The 14,559-nt window shown below is 43.9% G+C and overlaps 1 protein-coding gene across 2 annotated transcripts in view; it reads right to left on the minus strand.

Annotated features, from left to right (window-relative positions):
• MFSD8 (major facilitator superfamily domain containing 8) overlaps positions 1 to 14,559 on the minus strand; it is a 39,725-nt gene that overhangs the window by 19,096 nt on the left and 6,070 nt on the right. Inside the window, exons 2-3 of one of the 2 annotated variants that reach the window (XM_063458425.1) lie at positions 2,823 to 2,939; positions 2,071 to 2,156 (exon numbers count right to left, since the gene is read on the minus strand). In XM_063458425.1, the coding sequence (XP_063314495.1) occupies positions 2,071 to 2,156; positions 2,823 to 2,878 (142 nt within the window). In that variant the 5' untranslated portion in view covers positions 2,879 to 2,939. Of the gene's footprint in view, positions 1 to 2,070; positions 2,157 to 2,822; positions 2,940 to 14,559 lie in introns of those variants that run through there. The other variant, XM_063458426.1, reaches the window with a different exon arrangement.

A 14,559-nucleotide genomic window follows, 5' to 3' on the forward strand; every position in this document is an offset into this window, starting at 1 on the left:
TTAAATTTGAAATTCACTTTGAATTTCTGAATAATGTGGTTCTAATTTACAAAGTATTATCTCCTGCTCTGTTAATTGTCTGCTGGGGTCTACAGAAGCCTCTTTTTGTGATTAAAGTTTAGTTAACAGAGCAAGATATAAGAACTGTTAGAGTAAAGATACTGTGCTGTAAAATGTAAACCTTTTTTCACAGAAACTGTGTCAGAGCCTGGGGAGGTGCATAAACAAAGTGATTAAAGTCCTCAGCTGCATATAATTGATCAGTGAGACTGCAGGGACATGATCTACACACTAAAACTGTCCCATTAAGCTTAAGTTATTTGGTGCTTAAAGCATCTTTTTTTCCCCCAATCACCAACAATGCATGGTGAGAGAAGGGCCACCTGGCAATGCCCAATTGGGCTTAGGGGTACCATTCCACCACAAAGTGGATTAAAGAAATTGCAGGGGGTAAATGGACTTCCTCAACTTAGGTGGCGGTAGCCCTTTGGAACCATATACTAAATGGGCAAGGTAGCCCACTGTAGGTTGTAGTCATGGTGCAGGCATGCGTCTGACTCCTAGTTTTGTGTCAAACTGTTTCCTTAAAGGGACACTAGTCACCCAGACCACTTCAGCTCAATGAAGTGGTCTGGGTGCCAGGTCCCTCAGGTTTTAACCCTTCAGATGCAAACATAGCAGTTTCAGAGAAACTGCTATATTTACATTTGGGGTTAAGCCAGCCTCTAGTGGCTGTCTTCTGGACAGCCACTACAGGCGTATCTGCGACGCTGGAGGCATGTTATGCCTCCATCGCGGCAGAGCGTCCATAGGAAAGCATTGAGAAATGCTTTCCTATGGACACTTTGAATGCGCGCGCGACAGAGGGAGCCAACGCCGGCGTTGGAGGAGAGGTCACCAGCGCCAAGGGAGCCCGGCGCTGGATTAAGGTAAGCTGCTGAAGGGGTTTTCAGTGCCACAGGAGGGCACCCTCAGGGCACTAGTGTCAGGAAAACCACTTTGTTTTCCTGACACTATAGTGATCCTTTAAATGAACATTCCAAATACCATAACCACTACAGAGTTCTGTAGTGGTTATGGTGTAAGGATTGCTCTGGTTTTTAGAACTGTTTGAGTTCTTCCCTGGAATATGCAGGGCAGTGTCAGCAGCCAGGAGAGTCAGAAGCTCCTGCTAAGTGTAGGGCTAGCTCACTGTCTAAGAGCATCAGCCATTGAGCTCTGTTCTGCACTGTGTAGCTCAGACACTAAGCTTCCGGCTTTCACCGAGGTAGCAGCAGAGGCAGAGAGCAGCACCTGATGGACACCTTGTAAAAAATATCCAACTGGTGGGGGGATACGACACCAGGGCATTCCTGGCACTATAACCCCTAGAGTGCACTTTAGTGTTTATGGTGCTTGGAGTGTTCCTTTAAACTCTAATCCTTAAAGAGACACTATAGTCACCAAAACAACTACAGCTTATTGTATTTGTTCTGGTGAGTGTAATCATTCCCTTCAGGCGTTTTGCAGTAAAATACTGTCTTTTCAGAGAAAATGCAGTGATTACATTACAGCCTAGGGATGCCTCCACTGGCCACTCGTCAGATGGCTGCTAGATGTGCTTCCTGGGGCAGTGCTGCACAGTGTGCAGCACTACTATTTAGTGTCTCCACCCTCTGCATGCAGACACTGAACTTTCTTCATAGAGATTCAATGCATCTCTATGTGGAGATGTTCATTGGTCAGGGCTGTGTTTGGCTTGTGCTGGCTCTGTCCCTAATCTGCCTCCTTGACAGTCTCACCCAAGCCTATGTGAAGGCATTGTGATTGGCTCAGAGAATCACTTCTGATGAGGTCAGCCAAGCAGGCAGATCAAGGGCAGAGCCAGCAGGTGCAGACTTGAACAAAGGTAAGATTTTACTATATTTAGAGGGGCATGTTTGTGTTCCTGACCCTATAGTGTTCATTTAAACACTTAATAAAGAAAATGTTAATAAACTGTGCGGAGTAGAATACATGTTGCCTATGCAGCATTACGTATTTTAATGAGGTCATGTGGATAGACTGTTAGATTTGGTCTTCTTCACTTACCTACACTGCTGAGAAACATCGTAAGGTACATTACACGAATTGACCACCACCTGCTTTTATTTTGCGTAATAGTTTCGACAATGTCCCTAAAGAGAAAACATGATCTCAATAAAAACAAAAACAATGCAAATGACAAAAAGTCTTAATACTCTCAATATTAATGGTGGTCTGTCTGATGATGCTACACTCGCAGGGTTACTAAAAGTAAAGTAAAGTAAAAATGTAAGGAATATAGAGTGAATTTCAAATTTAAGACCAAAATAGCCAAAAATAATTGTTCTACTTCAACTTTTTTGGACTCCATTTTGAAATTCAGTTTGTATTCTTGTCAATTCTCGTTTTAGTTAAAAAAAATCTCCTTTTTATTAAGTATATACAGAGCTGACCAGAATTAGCAATGCTTCCAACGCAAGCTAAAAGAACAGCCCCTGCTTTCTCCTTCAAAGTATTATTCCATTAATAACTTCAGTTATTCCATTCCAGCGGTCACTGAGCTGGATTATCCCAACTCTCCAACATTACGGAGTCAACTTAATAAGCTTTTCAAAGGATTCAATACTGCTCGAAATACTTTCCAAATGAACTTTCTACAAAAATTCCTGTGGAAGAACTAAAAAAAAAAAAAAAAAATCCTGAATCCCAAGAGAATTCATTTACTACTACACATCCATTCAGGTAAAACTCCAACAAATTGTTAAAAACCCAAGTGTTATTTTCAAAGGGATATATGGCTTTCTTATTGATGATCTTACCCGGGGTGCGAAGCACTCAGAAGCGGTGTGCACTCATCATCATTCAGTGAAGCCATCTTGTCTAGCTGTACTGCGGGGGCACTTTGCCCTCTGTTTCCCACCAATAGTTTGATTCAACTGCAAAAGAGAAAGAGGCAAATAACTGAATTATAGTACAGAGTAACTCAACATGACAGTACGAGTGACCATTACAGAAAAATAGAGTGCAGGGCTAAGAGTATGAATACAAAGTTCATAAGTGAATGTTATAAAACACTGGTATCAGATTTATATAAACAGAAAAATCCTGAAGTAAAGCCAAGTTTAGATTTATATTAACTGTATTTTATGTTCAAAGTAAATACAACCATTGTAATATTTCATAAACATACCAGAGATATCAGCACAGGTAGAACCAAATTGCTTTTAATCTATGCCTGAACTAATCAATCCGTCTGGGATTTCACATTTAAACCCCCACACTGATAAATTTGGCTTACATTAAATGGAATTTGATTTGTTCTTACCAGATACCAGATAATAAGCATTAATGCACACATCTAGTGATTAATATTATGGCATTACTAAGCATAGTACATAGTTATAATGGAGTAGGTTATATACGGGGGTTCTCTAAAGTGGGAGATTTCAAATATTTATATTAAATTTCAAAGCAGAATTTTTCAGTTCTCTTTTAGCCTAAAATGTGCATTATATTTACGTATCTTCTCAAATTTGCATTTGTGAGGTGTGAAAAATAAAATTTAATGTAAAAATTCATGCCGCTCAGTTCAGCAACTGGATGCTTCCATCTTGTCTCCTTTACAGTGATTCATTTTAAGATGCTTTTTGCAGCTGGAAGTTAGCACAGAGAACACATACAGAAGAAAAGTCTCCTCGTGCGCAATGTCTGTCTTGGCTGTGCCTGGACTCAACTGGATTGTGAGGTAATTTCCTAAATCTCAAGCGCATCGTAATCAGCAGCAATCTGCTTGCTACTGAGCTTCCTGCATCATTCCCTGGTCTTAGTGCTCACTTTGGTTAAAAACAAAAAAAACATTACAAACAGCCTACGCCCTTCACATTACACAAAGTCAACAAACTCCCACATATTACACAGCCAGGGCACACCACACTACCCACTTCCAGCACAGTAAGGACAGAGGGAGAGATGCTTAGGAAGGGGCCCTTGTAGTTCTAATTAAAATTAATTTGTGGGAAAGGAGAAGTAGCCTGTCATGAGGAACATGTGGATTGGGTTACCATTTTAGTCCATGGGCAAGTAGAATTTATTTTTAAATTTCCACAACCCTGCTCGTTTCCCACAGCAATTAGCAGACTGCAATGGTTTTCCCTAGCTGTAGATTTTAGGCCTTCATCCGCAGGGTTTCCATAGAGGCTGCATTTCTGAGTTTCTGCAGCCATTTTGCCCGAGCCACATCGTGGTTCTCCTGGCTCAGGCGACCTTTTTTTTTTTTGAATTTTTTTTTTTTTGCTGTGCTCAAGCTCAAGCTGAAGCTCAAGCTGGTTGGGCGTCAGCATAAACAATAGTATTACATCTAAAGTCAAAGCTACAGTGAGAGGTTATTCTCTCCATCAAAGTGCAAGTGAGCGTGTGTATGCTATACTTTACTCAAGGTACCAGTGTCCACATTAGAGTTGTCAGAGTCCAGGCCGTAGATGGGCTTCAGGAGACGGGTTGGTGAGTGTGTGCTCAGCCGTCCTCAGCCAATGCCTCTTGCATGCCGCCGTGGAGTCTGGTTTCTGGTCAGCTTTAGCAGTGCTCCCCTCCGATGTGCGGGAGCGTGGGTTGCCCTGCTCGTGTTGCAGGCGCTGTGTGTAGCGTGACAGGTCCCTGTCTCTTCGGCTCTGGGCTGTTATGGGAGCTGGCGCCTTCTGTCCATGGATCCTCCTCCGTCGTGAGGCAGGATCGTGGGTCCCCGGGGTTTCCGGCTTGCGGTCATCCCTGCGGGTACTTGGACTGCGGCCTGGAGATTCCTCCAGTTGGGCTCCCGGCCCAGAAGATGGACAGGTGTCCGCTGCTGGTTGGCAGGTAGGTCCCATCTCGGGAGGGGTAGGCAGGGGTTCACGTTGGGCAATGCGGTCCCAGAAGGCTTGGCAGATAGCTTCAAACCGGGCTTCGAAGGCCTCCCTCCAGCTCTGGTCTGTCTGGCTTGCTGGGCTGCGCTGTGATTGCGATGCGGCGGACATCTTGAGGAGCCGCGTGGCTTACCAAGTTTTCCGGCAACGGCCTCTTGTCTTTAGCTTTGCGTGTTTCAAGCGCCCTGCGTGGACCGGGATGTCCCCCACCGGTCCACGGGGGTGGGGGGGGGGAGGTAGGAGTTGGGAGGTTAGAGCGGTCTGTGAGCCTGTTCTCTAGCGAGGAGAGCGGCCGCCTCTCCCCGTTTCGGTCCCAGGTAGGCATCAGCAGACTTTCAGGGTTCCCGGTTTGTGACATGCATGAGTCGGGTGTCAAATAGTTTCCCCGGGCGTCCCCTCCTTGCTTGTTGTCCTCCAGGCAGTGGATGTGCTTGATTTTGGGGTGTTTTTCCCCCAGAAAGGCAATTTTGGTCAGGAGCTTGGTTTCTGCACGTCTGCACAGCCTGGAAGCTAGGCTCCGCCCCCTCTCAGGCGACCTTTTTATTGGAGGTGGATGGTGTTGTGTTCTGGACTTCTCATAATGTATTATTGATTCAATAATTCTCTATAAGACAAATTTGATTGGCAGTTTGCAGCCAAACACGTGCATTGTACTATGGCCCACAAAGATTCTAAATGAGAAGCACTGCTTTGGACAATTGTCCAGTGACCTTATGATGTCAGAGCAACGTCCAGCATGGGGGCTGCTGACGGTACTGGAATAAAGTTAAGTAGCTGGCTTAATTTAGCCATTATTTATTAAACATCAGCTGCTGTAATTTAACAATAGATATTTCTGGGGCAGTCTGTATGAATATAATTAAACAGTATTTCACCATTCACATTGGGGCAATTTGTGTGCAGCAGATGTCCTCATGCTCAGCCAGATACAAGTGAACAAATAAAAAAAAAAGCTCAGAGTCAAATTGTTCAAATAGAATTTTATTAAAATGATAAAAAGGAATATTTAACAAGTTTAACTCTCATACTTGTTAAGCACTTTACCAGCATAACACATCTCAGGGGGATTCCTGAGTGAATGTGCAGAATTAGTCATCCCTTCTGATGCAGGGTAGTTGCAAGGAAGTGTCATGGCAACCCGCCCTCACTTTAATATTGACTTCATGCTCCTGTCACAAACTTACGTGTACTCGGTGCCCACGCTGCTCCTCTCCTCGGACCACGCGGGCAGAATGCACCATGTGGCCACACTACTGCAGTCCTCAGGCCGCGCGGCCCGAATGCTCCAGGTTGCTGTGCAGCCTGAATAGTATATTCACCTTCGGTCCCGCGAAAAGCTCCCTCTGCTGGTTTTCAGGCCAAAATGCACTTCCTTAAATAAACTCCCATGACATCACACCCTTAAAGGGACCGCGTCATCTAGGTGAACCCATGCTGTTTGTGGTTGCAGAGATGACGTGGACCAATAGAAACTCTTCTGAACCTATTAACCCTTACTCATTGCCCTATTGTGGTTTCTGTCCTGATACACGTTAGTGCTATATAGAAGTCTCTCTTGTTGTATTGCTGTTGTTGACCTCAGCTTGTATTTGACTTGTGATTTTCTGGTATCCTGACCCAGCTTTGTATATACTATGTGTATTTCTGTATTTGTGACCTTTGCTTACCCTAACCTTGTTTCTTGTTGTATTAATACGTTAAGTCCGGCCATTCTAAGGCTCGGTAATAAGTCTTTCGGATCCACCTTTTGTGGGTTTTTTACTTTCCTGCATGTTGGGGTAAGACTCCCATGACTGTTACTAAATTGATTTTAAGGATATTACAATAAATAGACAATATAAAAGATCCTAAACATCAATGTATCTATGCTTGGGCTAAAAAAGTTAAAACATATACGTATCAGAGATGTGTTTTGCTAGTAAAGTGCTTAATGGGACACTACAGTCACCCGAACAACTACAGCTTATTGTATTTGTTCCAGTGAGTGTAATCAGTCCCTTTAGGCTTTTTGCAGTAAACAGTGTTTAAGATTAAAGGCAGTGTTTACATTACAGCCTAGTGACAACTCAACTGGTCACTCCTCAGATGGCTACTAGAGGTGCTTCCTGGGGCAGTGCACTGCCATTCAGTGTCTCCACCCTCTGCATGGAGACAATGAACTTTCCTCATAGAGATGCATTGATTCAATTCATCTCTATGAGGACATGCTGATTGGCCAGGGCTGTGTTTGGCTTGTGCTGGTTCTGGCTCCTTCACAATCTCAGCCAATGCAATGTTTTCCTATTGGCTCAGATCATCACTACTGATGTCAGCCAAGCAGGCACATCAGGTGTAAAGCCAGCAACAGTAGACTGGAATAAAGGTAAGATTTTGCGATATTTAGTGGGGCGGGAGAAGGGGAGAGATACAGATGATGTTTTTAATAATAAAGAGTCAGTAATACGTTTGTGTTTCTGACCCCATAGTGTTTCGTTAACAAATGTAAAATTCCAACTTGTCATATTTTCTTTTTTTATCATTATAATAAAATTCTATTTGAACGGTGTAGCGGAGTGGAGAACCCAAATATACTTTTATTCCCTTTGTTCGGCTGTCTGTACACCCCCTCTCTGCGTGGCCCCTTGTGCGACCTTGCTATAGCTCCCCCCCTCCCTCTCCATTTCAAAGCAAAATGCTGCACATAAAGACTCCTGGCACTATGATCAATTCAAATTAGTGAAGTGGCAATGGTACTTGGAGTAAACATTTCACTGAACATTAATCAGACCACTGCTGTAGGCCTTAGCAGGTGATTAACAGAGCAGGAGATAAGAATATCTAAATTCTACACACTGCAGTAAGTGAAGTCTATGACTTAGACTGTATGAGTCACAGCCGGTAAGGTGTACACAAAAGTGATTTAATACCGAAATGGCAGATAATTGTGCAGTTTATACAGCAAAACTATTTAATTAAAGGGATACTATGGTAACAGAACAACTAAAGCTTAAAGGGAAACTCCAGTGCCAGGAAAACAATCCGTTTTCCTGGCACTACAGGTCCCCTCTCCCTCCCACCTTCCATCCCAGGTAGCTGACGGGGTGAAAACCCCTTCAGGTCACTTACCTGAGACCCCGCCGATGTCCCTCGGCGGTGGTTTTGGGTCGGCGTCGCTCCTCCCAATAATTACGTCAGCCGGTGGGCGAGACTGATCCCGCCCGCTGGCTGAGGAAACCTAATGCGCATGCGTGGCAATGCCGCGCATGCGCATTAGGTCTCCCCATAGGAAAGCATTGAAAAAGATTTTCAATGCTTTCCTACGGGGAATTGAGCGACGCTGGAGGTCCTCACACAGCGTGAGGACGTCCAGCGACGCTCTAGCAAAGAAAATCTTTGCTATGAATCAGGAAGTGCCCTCTAGTGGCTATCAAGTAGACAGCCACTAGAGGTGATACCGGAGAAACTGACGGAAGCCAAGCACAGAGAGATGGACACAGGTTTCTTCAGGAAGGAAGAGATTCTTTATTGGATCACCGATCGGGACTCAGAGGGACTAATGTCACCAAAATACAGCAAAGTCTGAGCCCCGGACAATAGTGCAGGCTCCTTATATAGGCATATAACTCCTCCCATATTAAGCTCCACCCGCACATTCTCTTAACCAATCAACACAAATAAGAATTAACTTCCTGTTTGACCGCATGGCCTGTCCAGCACAATGGAGGAGGGGAATACTATATCCTGTATTCTTGCACATGCTCCGTACACTACTGATCGTATCTTGCCTCGTGCATCCAACTGATCGATACGTCAGCATATGCACGTACACATGCCACGTGGTAATCTCGGCCTACTAAATTTATTTTTACCGAGATTCCACCACATTCCCCCCTTTGATGCCTCTTGATATTTTACAATTACTTGAGGCATCACTTAACCTTAGTTTTGCTTACACCGCAAGTTACCTTGAACCAGACCAGACTTATCTTATGATGTGAATCTTCAACATTCATCTTCTTGCATTGGTTCTCCCTGATCTAGAGCCTTATATTTATATATCGCCATTATCTGTGCAGCAGCCTTCCTCTCTGCTATACTTCCTATCAGGCTTTGCACAGACCTAACTACTAAGGGTATAAGACACGGTAGGAGTAGACACAACAGTAAAATCAGTAGGACTCCACCTACCACTGCCTTAAGCCCTCCAAACCACTCATACCAGTTACCAAACCAACTACTTGGATTGTACCCTTTCCATACCTGAGTAGGCACATGCGCTAGTTTAACCATATGGCTAGTAAGCTCAGCTATTGCTTGCCCTTCGTCATCTATTTGAAGACAGCAATTGCTTAGGTTAAACTTCCCACATACACCTCCCTCTACTGCCAAAAGGTAATCCAAGGCTAATCTATTTTGGTATACTGCTGTCCTCATCCTGGTATTATGTTTCACTAGGAGATTGAGCGCTTGTGATGTCTCATTTGTGATAATCTCAACCACCGCCTGTAATCTTATAATGCGGTTGAGCATATAAATAGGGGTTCTATAACCAAAGGTACCATCTTCTGCCCACGTGGCTGGCCCATAATAATCTATGATACGCTGGGGAGGCCATTCATTATCTTCCCAGGTGCCTATCTCTAAGGGTCCCCTTTTCTTCCTATGATTCACATCATACACTTTAACACCTAAAGTCTCACCTGTTTCAATCGGTAACAAGAAGAAGGATGGTTTGAGCATACCCAACACACATGCCCCTTCCCAGTCCTGTGGCAACTCCGAATAGGCTTTCTTACCACAGATCCAGTACAAATTTGCTGGGGCTCTCCAGGTAGATGTGATGGATAAATCAAACCACACATCCTTTAAACTGGCATATCTAGCAAACGGGTTAGATGGTTCTGAGACATTTGAAGCCGACCACCAAGTTGTATTTTTAGTATCATCATCATAAGCTTTTTGCCCTAGACAAGTTAATTCTCCTACAGAAGTATTATACATTATTCCTTTCCTTGCTATGCAAACATAACCTATGATGGAGGTCTTTAATCTCCACTCAGATTTACCTCTAACACTCATATGATAATCGGCTTGTGTAGATATTAATTGGTCAACTGCCTCAGAACCGGACATTACCTCCTTTGCTTCCCAAGGCCATTGGTCTCCCATGTTAGTACCTCCACACACATAGCAGTTGGTAACATTAAGACTACCGGCAATACTTTCGGCTAAATCGATGAACAGGTTTTTAGCATTATGGGGGATCTTATTATCTATACTCATCTCTTCATAAAAGGAATGGTATATTGATGAGTCTGGGAGGATACCGTATCAGTCTCTATTCCTATAAACAATAATGTCCCAGGATCTAAACCCGTCCCGTATATTTGAAACCCAAATAAATTTCCATACTTATCTAAGAACTTGTCGGGGTTATTAATAAGTATATGGACTGGGTTGCATTCCATAGACTTACAATATGGGCTAGTCGGCAACTTAGTCACTATCATGTCTTTGTCTACTGTCTGTCCCCAAGTCGCCCACCCCACACAAGACCAATATGGACAAAAGTTATAGTCTTTATTTGGGCATCTAGGACTCACATATTTATTTTTGCTACTGGGACAAATGTATTTATCGTTAGACCCATACGTCCTCTCCCATCTAAGATCCCCACATACATTCCACGGCTTTCTACCACTCGATATCGCTTTACACGCATCAAATAGCAGAACACCCGAAGAATGTACGGATTCTAACACCGTCTTATTAATTAGGGTCCCCTGAGGATCTCCATTCCTGAGAGTCAACCAAATTGTACGAGGTTGATACTCTGGACTGAAGCACTTAGGTTCTCCTACTCCTAAATGGCACACACTATAGTCTATATTTAGGTATCTACATTTTGATACCTCTCCTTTACACTCGTACTGTGAATGCCAAATTAGGGTTTGGGAAATATGGTTACCTGTTCTCGTAGTCTTAATGCATACCTCACAGCTAGGAGTGTCGGTACCTCTACCTTCCTGAATATAAAAACACATGTAAATAAACACAATCAGAAGCACATCTTTCGCCGTCATCCTCAGTCTTCGTCCGTGCGATGGAACCTCAGCTTCCAGGATGTGAGGGCTGCAGGGAATGGAGTTCTGCTCGTCTTCACAGGTGTCCCTTCGAGACTTTCCTGGCTTATACACTATGTGATGGTAAGCGGACAGGCTTTATTATGGCCTTCTCACTCACACCTGTAACAATAAAATTTGTAATCCACAATAATTCCTCGTTACTCCGACTGAGTAGTGCGTTTCAACCGGATCTTGCAGGGATTCTCTGGATCTGCTGTAACTTGCCAAGAATCGACTGCTGCTGGCTTAACCCTGGAGTGATGTATCCACGGAGTCACTTCGGCTACTTTTATCGCTGTAGGGGTAGACAAAAGAACAACATAAGGACCTCTCCACTTGGGCCCTAACGGTACATTATTCCACTCTTTAATCCACACTTGATCTCCTGGATGATAACTATGAACAGGGGGATAAATATTCACAGGTAATCTATCTTGTACCCATTTCTGTACCTCCTCCATAGTCTTACCCAACTCTACAACCTGCTGCCGGGTAATTCCTTCTCCCAACTGACTCAAATCCCCCCTTAAGTTACCAAGTACGGGAGGTGGTCGCCCATACATAATTTCAAAAGGAGAGAGGCCCATCCTTCTGGTAGGGGTACTGCGAATTCGCAATAAAGCTATAGGTAAGAGAACGTTCCACTTAAGTTGGGTTTCCTGACACATTTTAGCCAACTGGTTCTTAATAGTTCTATTCATTCTCTCTACCTTACCAGAACTCTGGGGTCTATATGCAGTATGAAGCCTCCACTTTATACCAAGCATATGAGTCAGTTGTTGTAGGCACTGGTGAACAAAAGCTGGACCATTGTCCGATCCTATAGAACAGGGTAGTCCATATCGGGGTATTATTTCTCGTAGCAGGAATCTTACAACTTCTCCTGCTTTCTCTGTACGAGTAGGACATGCTTCTACCCAGCCTGAATAGGTGCACACAATTACCAGCAGGTAACGATGTCCACCCGATTTAGGCATCACTGTAAAGTCTATTTGTAGATCGGACATGGGGAGTCCCCCCATAAACTGGACTCCTGGTGGCTTTACTGGTCCTTGTCTTGCATTATTTTTAGCACACGTTACACATCTACGTACAATGGCCTGAGTCAAGTTGGACAATCTTGGTATGTAGAGATGTTTCCTGAGAGATTCTTCTGTACTGTCTCTCCCAGAATGTGTCCCGTTATGATAGTTCTGGACAATTTCTACTGCTAGTGATGCTGGTATAACTATTCTTCCATCTTCTAGCTGATACCACTTGTTCTCCAAATACTTTCCCGGTTCAGTCTTTAACCACTCCTCTTCTTGAGCTGTATAAACTGGAGTCCATTGGGACAGTGGAGTTGGTATAAGAGCAGCTATATGCCCCACATACTCCTGTCTTCCTGATTCAGCAGCACGCTTAGCTGCACTATCTGCCATCCGATTTCCCTTGGTTACATCACCATCTCCTCTCAGATGCGCTCGACAATGTATGATACCGACTTCTTTCGGCTCCCACACTGCTTCCAATAGTTGTAGGATTTCAGCTGCGTATTTGATTTCTTTGCCTTCTGAATTCAGTAGTCCTCTTTCTTTATACAAAGCTCCGTGGGCATGAGTGGTTAAAAACGCATACTTAGAGTCCGTATAGATATTCACTCTTAAACCTTCAGCCAATTGTAACGCTCGTGTTAGTGCTATTAATTCTGCCTTTTGTGCTGATGTTCCTTTTGCCAGTGGCCGAGCTTCTATCACCTTGTCTATTGTTGTTACTGCATATCCTGCATAGCGGATCCCTTCTTTCACATAACTACTGCCGTCTGTGTAATATTGAACATCGGGGTTCTGGATGGGAAAATCACGAAGATCTGGTCTACTTGAGAATACTTCATCCATTACTTCCAAACAATCATGTTGACTTTCAGTAGGTTGTGGCAAAAGGGTAGCTGGATTTAAGGTGTTTACAGTCTCTAAATGCACTCTTGGGTTTTCACACAACATTGCTTGATACTTGGTCATACGGCTATTACTAAACCAATGATTTCCTTTGTAATCCAACAACGTCTGTACTGCATGTGGGACTCGTACATAAAGTTCTTGACCCAGAGTGAGTTTATCGGCTTCAGCTACTAGCAAGGCGGCTGCAGCTACGGCTCTTAGACAAGGTGGAAGTCCGCTGGCCACTGCATCCAGTTGCTTAGACATGTAGGCAACAGGTCTTTGCCATGATCCCAAGTACTGTGTCAATACTCCCACAGCCATTCTTCTTTGCTCATGTACGTACAGGTAGAATGGTCGTGTGTGATCAGGTAGACCTAATGCTGGGGCACTCATCAAAGCCTTCTTCACATCTTCAAATGCCGTTTGCTGTTCTTGGGTCCATAAGAAGGGAAGGGGTCATGCTCTGTACCTTTGATGGCTGCGTACAGAGGTTTTGCCAGTATCGCATAGCTGGGAATCCATATCCTACAGAAGCCTGCTGCCCCCAAGAATTCTCGCACTTGTCTTCTATTCTTGGGTATTGGTATTTGGTAGACAGCTTCTTTTCTCTCTGGCCCCATAATCCTTTGACCTTCAGAGATATGGAATCCCAGATACTTGACAGTTGGCAAACACAACTGAGCCTTCTTTCTAGACACCTTGTATCCTGCCTTCCAGAGAATGTGTAGTAGATCGTGCGTTGCTTGCTGACATTTTTCTTTTGTAACTGCTGCTATCAACAAGTCATCTACATACTGTAACAATACACACTCTCCTGGGATGGACTCGAAATCCAGTAGATCTTGACTTAGAGCTGAACCAAATAGGGTAGGTGAATTTTTAAACCCTTGGGGCAGTCTTGTCCAAGTCATTTGGCGTTTTGAGCCCGTTACAGCGTTCTCCCATTGGAAAGCGAAAATACATTGACTTTCTGTGGCAATTCGGAGGCAAAAGAAGGCATCTTTGAGATCTAAGACTGTGAAGTAAGTAGCCCCGCCCGGAATTAAAGCAAGCAGGTTATATGGATTGGGTACAACTGGATGTATACTAACAACCGCATCATTGACTGCTCTTAAGTCCTGCACAGGTCGATACTCATCTGTACCGGGCTTTTGAACAGGCAACAATGGGGTGTTCCAGGGGGAAGTACAGAATTTTAGGATACCATACCGTATGAATTTATCCAGATAGGATTGGATGTTCTTCTTAGCCTTCTGTGGGATGTGGTATTGTCTTAGGCTTACTGGATAAACCCCAAGTTTCAGTTCAATTTTTATAGGTGGAATATTGCGGGCCAGTCCTGGTGGGTTGTTCTCTGCCCAAACTCCTGGTATGTTAAACAATGTCTCATCACTCCTAGGGTTTTGGCTAGTCAACACTGTATAAAGTCGCCACTCTTCTTCCTTTGGTACAGATAAAGTCATAATACCTGAAGGTCCATTAAACTTTAAAGATGTTGTTCCATTTGGTAGGAACGTAATCTGCGCTTGTAATTTTGATAGCATATCACGTCCCAGCAATTGGACTGGACATTCAGGCATATAAAGGAATTGATGTTTTACTACGTGGCCTCCCAATGTACAGAGTCGACTT

The sequence above is a fragment of the Pelobates fuscus genome, chromosome 6, assembly GCF_036172605.1.
Source record: "Pelobates fuscus isolate aPelFus1 chromosome 6, aPelFus1.pri, whole genome shotgun sequence".
NCBI classification, from domain to species: domain Eukaryota; kingdom Metazoa; phylum Chordata; class Amphibia; order Anura; family Pelobatidae; genus Pelobates; species Pelobates fuscus.